At 36.6% G+C, this 6,000-nt stretch overlaps 1 protein-coding gene across 1 annotated transcript in view; it reads left to right on the plus strand.

Moving 5' to 3' along the window:
• The window catches only part of Chmp4c (charged multivesicular body protein 4C), a 30,992-nt gene extending 25,215 nt beyond the window's left edge, over window positions 1–5,777 (plus strand). The window contains exons 4-5 of the mRNA XM_003479904.4: window positions 1,290–1,431; window positions 1,634–5,777. Coding sequence (XP_003479952.1) covers window positions 1,290–1,431; window positions 1,634–1,698 — 207 coding nt within the window. The 3' untranslated portion in view covers window positions 1,699–5,777. The remainder of the gene's footprint in view (window positions 1–1,289; window positions 1,432–1,633) is intronic.
• The last annotated feature ends 223 nt before the right edge of the window (window positions 5,778–6,000 follow it).

Consider the following 6,000-nt stretch of genomic DNA (forward strand, 5'->3'; position numbering starts at 1 on the left):
TCAAGCGTTCAACATAGGATACCTTATTCTGCCATTAATATGGTTTGTATATTTCTTCCTAATTGTTTTGTGAGCAGAAATAGAACATCAGAAAATTTATCCTATTATTTTGTTTATATAACTTGTGGAAACTACAAAACACATACTTATTCTGTCTATGCTATTTCACTGAGACCATGCACCTTCATACTTTATTTTCATTTCACGTGACTGATTAAATAGAAGTCAGATAATCAGGTAATGTTGCAAAGTTGATACTCACTGACTTGATCAATGAGTGGGTGACTTAAATATATTCTGTCTTGCTCCATGGTGTTATAATTCTCCCTTTAATATATTTGTTTATATGCCTTTAGTCCCAAATTCAAGCATTAGCTGATTGAATATGGAGAGTATTGATTCAATGCTGCACCCTCAGTGATGAGTTCAAAACCTTCCCAGGATAGGGATCTTAATAAATTTGTTATGACTGAATGAATGAAGTGTTTACTTGATAGAATGTAAGTGTTTATTCATTTCTCACTCTGACCTTTCTCAGCATGTCAACCACAGAAACCTGTGATGACAAATTTAGTTTTGACTCCTGGAGGGAGTTGGTCTCCACTTGAGGACTTAGAGGCAGGTCTATATGAACTAGTTCAGGTCATCTAAGGTGACCTACATCCTGAAGATCTTAAACTGGTATTACCTTTCTGTGTTTTATTGGGCAAATAATCATTTTAAAATAAACTCAACTCACCAGGATCATTTTTAATAGAGAAAATACATTATATCTACACGAAATTGAAGTTTTATTGCCCAAATGCATGCATGATTTATACTGACTTCAATAGTTTGACAAAGGAGACAAAGTACCTTTGATTCTAGTTTCTATGCCTTATGGTCTTGCTATGTTTGTTTTTTCAACATTAGCCCAAGTAAAAATATTTATTTTCTTTAATTAAAGTTTCACAGATTGTTAACAGGAGAAAAGAACATATTGGAAAAATGACAGGCAAGGTGTGAATTCTCCAGAAACTGAAGAGATTACACATTCAACTAGAACAAATTACTTGAATGGCTGTTTGCTGAAGTATTATAAGATTAACTACAACAAATTTGCACAACCAAAAATATTCACTTTTTAATCATTGCTCAGTGTTGCAAAAAAGACTTAGTTTCAAAATAAATATTCCATTTCACTAGGTTCTCACATATCAATTGAGTAGCAGATGTTCTTGTTATTGTGTTTAAGGAAACCAACTTCTTGAAACATTAACTGTCTAATTCTTCCTTTCTCCTACGCTCAGGATGAGCTGATGGCAGAACTTGAAGAATTGGAGCAGGAGGAATTAAATAAGAAGATGACAAACATCCGGCTTCCGACCGTGCCTTCGTCTTCTCTCCCAGCACAGCCAGATAGAAAGCCCAGCGCACACCGGTCCCGTGCAGGTCTGATATGCAAACCCACTGTACGAGTTCTCATAGTACTCAATGTACGAGTGCTCAAGCAATAGACGGGCTCATCCCATTATGCCCTTCTTTATATTTTGATTTCATAAGTGAACACATTTTTATACATGATTCGTCCTGTTTTATGTGCTGAAAATGTGAATAATTTCAGTGACTAATTTTCATCACTTTTATATTCCAGCATCTTCCAAAAGGAAAGAAGAGGAAGATGATTTCAATGAACTGGCAGCTTGGGCTTCTTGTTAAACTAAGATGGACTTTTTGGATACACATGAGTGAACTATATACATGAGATGTAAATTTTTTTTTTTTTTTGCCAAGTTCAGAAGTTAACCAAGACCCTACTTTATATTTACACTTGATGAATAATTATCATTTAAGCTTCATAATTAAAAACAAAGAAAGGAGTCATGTGTAGACATAGGATCAAGGACAGGAAGGGCATTTCAGTGTAGAGGATCCCTCCATGTGGGGGGGCTGGGGGCTGTGTGGATCTACTGTGTCACAACTGTCTTTCCAGTCTCCGCATGCAGTTGATACTTTCTATGTGATTGTTGGAAGAAAACGAAAGTTCTTACTGACATAGCAGACACACAACAGTTTAAAGTTGTTGTTTAAGGATACATTTTGGAAAGCTGGGGAAAATTTCCTGACTATGTAACTGCAAGTTTCCTGTGTGTATTCATGTATCTCTTTCAGGGGAGACTTCTTGCTCAGAAGTCTCTTTTGTTTAAGTCTACATACATATAGTTTCAGTTGAGTTTTGCAATTTAAAACCTTAAAGGAGCTTTAATTGACATTTATTATGCCAATTAGGCTTGAAATGGGGCAATGGGTGCGTTTTCCAAGATGTCTGAAAGTACTAACAGCTTACACTGCTGAACAAGGGTCTCCCGGGTGTAATTTAGCCACTTAGGGAGCTGCATTAACACTTCCAGGCCATTATGATGCTGTTCCAGCTTCAGTGTACTAAATGTGTTTCGTGCTCCTTATTAGTTTTTTTTTCACACTTTACAACATATACTTTGAAAAATATATTGGCATTTAACCATATATCTTGAATAATATTTTTCCATTTTGCTTTAAAATCAGAATAAATTGTACAGTTATATATTACTGATAATATATCATAGCGCACAAATGGCAAGTATCATTAGAGAACATGCTTTAGTGTTCTCTGCATTTGCTTAGCAATGTGGCGGAATGAATGGAATGCTGGATCTAAAGGTAAGAAGCCCTGCTTTCAGTCTCTGGTGTGCCACAAGCACGTTTCACAAACTTTCTGAGCTCATTGGGAAATTTAAGAGCTGGACTCCATGATCCCAGTGATTCTGTGTCATCCTTGGTCTTTAGCAATCTTCCCAGCCTTCAGAACACAGAGAAGAAATTGTCCTTATTCTTCAAGTACTGGTTAAAATGGCCTTTGTTTGGGGAAATTTTTCTTGCTTTCCCAGACTAAATTAGGTCTTCTTGTTATATGCTTTCATAGCTCCCTGCTCGCTCTTCTATCACTTTTCATGATTTATATTACATTTTTCCTTGAACAATCACTTAATTATCGTTTGTCCTTGTTGGACTGTGGTAACCACGAGGGCAGAGACTGTATATCTTTTAGTTCAATAGTCCATGCCTGGCGCTCTGCGCCATTTCTCATACACAGCAGGAATTCAATCAATACTTATTAAATGAACAGCAATTGAGTTTTTATATCTTTTGGTACAATAGCATAACAGGAACTAGATTTGCCATCTGCCCTTAAACACGTAGAAAACTGGACAAAGTATAGAAAACAACAATTTTTGACCCTGGGCAATGGCCGGCACAGGCAGGGATTCCTAACAGAAGGGAAACCAGTGCCCTGGCTCACTGCCTCCCAGGGTAGGACCCAGTCAGGGGCTGAGGTCTTGAACTGTGGACTGAATTGTTTGCCTCTCACCCATTCATACAGTGTCGTCCTATCCTAATCCCCAAGAAAACAGTAGTGGGAGAGGATTAAATCATGAGGGCAGCACCTCAGGGATGGGATAGTGGTTTCATCAAATAGGCCCCCAGGAGCTTGTTTATAACCTTTAGCCATGTGAACACACAGGGAAAAGGCACAATTTATAAGCCAGAGTGTCTCACCAGACTCCGTGTCTGCTGGTGCTTGAGTTTGGACTTCTAGTCCTTCTAGAGTCTAGTGCTTCTTGTACTATGAGATCTAAAATCTTGTTTTATGTAAGTTTCCAGACTCTGGTGTTTCGTTATGGCAGTTCCTACAGATTAAGATTGAGAAAGAGTACAAGAAGACTGGAGAGGAGGAGAGGGCTCCTTCAAGTCTTTGGCTGAAAATAAATTTCTGTGTTGGTGAGGGAGCTACTGAGGCTGAGAACTGCTGGAGAGATGCAGGAGAATCAATTCTCAGAGCTCTTGCTGGGCCTGGAACCTCTGTGTTTTCACTAACCAGCGTGGAACTTTCCTAATGTGGGGGCACAGGTGGAGTCCTCAGAGGGTGTTGCCTCAGTAGTCAAATTATGTATAGAATGAAAGCTATTCTGGGTGCACTGTAAAAAAGCTTAAAAAGTAAGCTTCAAAATGATCAAATGATTCCAAGTGATCATTCCAAAATGATAAAATGATTCTAGCACTCCAGAAAAACAACAAGCAAAAATACCCAAACCCAACCGATGAATCAACCAACCAACCAACTAACTAACCACATGAAGGAATATAAAAGCTAACAATAACAAAATAATTCAAGCAAAGCTTAGGCACATAGTAGAATAGCATTTCTGAAGTCCAGGACTTGTCAGGAAATTTCATTCATGCAAAGTATAGGGAGGTACAAGAGAAACATCATACAGTAAAAAGAGACTCAGAAATGACATGAATGATAGAAGACAAAGATGCTAAAAGAGCATTGATAAATACTCTCCATATGTTGCCTAAAATAACTATAATAAATATATTCCATAACTTTAAGAAAGGAGAAGAAAGTATAAATATAGAACATCATGGATAGTATTAACAGCAGATTTGATACTGCCTAAAAAAGGCATGTGTGTTCAAAAATATTATAACAGGAACCACTCTAAATATAAACCAGATTGGGAAAATGAAAAAAATGGCAGAAGAATAGAGCAAGAGATCTTAGAATGGCAGAGGAGGGCTTCGTGGGTGGGTTGGAGGGTACTTGGGGAAGGGATCAGGAGAGAGAAAACATGATTGAAGAAATAATGGCCAAAATTTTTCCAAATTTGATGAAAAGTATAGAGATACAGTTTAATGAGATTCAACACACTTGTATTTTCTGCTACCATAACAAGATACCCAAGAGTGGGTCATTTATAAAGAAGTTCATGTAACTCAAGGTTCTGGAGACTGGAAAGTCCAAGAGTACAGTGCCAGCATCTGTGTGTCCTTGATGAGGACCTTTTTGCTGTCTTAAAGTATGGTGGCAGGCTTTGCATCTAACAGAGCAAGCATGCTAGTTTGGATCTCTTTGATTCTAGAAAGCCACAGTCCATCACAGGGAACCCATTCTTGGAACCCATGGATTCACTTGTCAGAAGTCCCACTTCCAAATACATTTAACAAGTGTACTTGAGGATTAAAATTCCAATGCATGACCTTTTAGAGGACACATTCAAACCAGCTTAATACCTCAAGTAGAAATCCTTGTCTCCTTCAATAATGAAAGTTACTGTGGCCTGTTTAAAACATTAGAACCTTCCAAGTGAGAACTCACAGATGTTTGAACATTTCTTCTAATTGTGGTTAAACATATGCTGGGCAGTTAGTTAGATACATGAAATGGGCACCTGAAATGTGGCTAGTACAATAGAAGAAATTCATTTTATTTTGGTTAATTTAAATTTAAAAAACAATAATTTGATAAACAATATTTTTGAACATGGATATGCAAATTGACTGTTTCAACTGTAAAACTTATGAAGTCTAGATATCTATCATGTATTTTTGGTAGAAATTTGCATCTGATTTGAGATGTTTCTAAGTGTAAAATACACACTGGCTTTCAAAGACTTTGTATATATAAATAATGTAAAATATCTCAGTAATTTTATATTGATTACATGTTGAAATATTAGATGTACAGGGTTAAATAAAATGTGTTAAATATAATTATTTCTACTTTTAAAATCTGTGGTTACTATGAAATTTAAAATTACATATGACCTTGTATTTTTTCTGGCTAACTCTGGGTAAGGCCAACTGCCTACTGTCAGTAAGTATGCAGATAATGTGTGAACTGGAATAAAAAAAAAGTATTTTGAAGTAAATAATAATGTGACCTCCATGCTGACAATAAACATGAAACTAGAGAACAGTTGTAAGGGTAGAACATTCTTAAATTGAAAAATACTGAAAAGAACAAAGAAATTTACTGAACGTCTAGTTTTCTCCTGCAAAGCATCCTGTGTGCAGAAAAAATCTTGTGAGATGTTATCAAATGTGCCTGCTGAAGATTAACTCTATAAATTTACCTAATGCCTCATGTTGGCTCTTGCTTTCACCAGCCTGAATAATTTGTTAGTGCCATGTGCTGCT

Source organism: Cavia porcellus, unplaced genomic scaffold, assembly GCF_034190915.1.
Source record: "Cavia porcellus strain 051 isolate PalLab524CR breed Dunkin Hartley unplaced genomic scaffold, mCavPor4.1 scaffold_10, whole genome shotgun sequence".
NCBI lineage: Eukaryota > Metazoa > Chordata > Mammalia > Rodentia > Caviidae > Cavia > Cavia porcellus.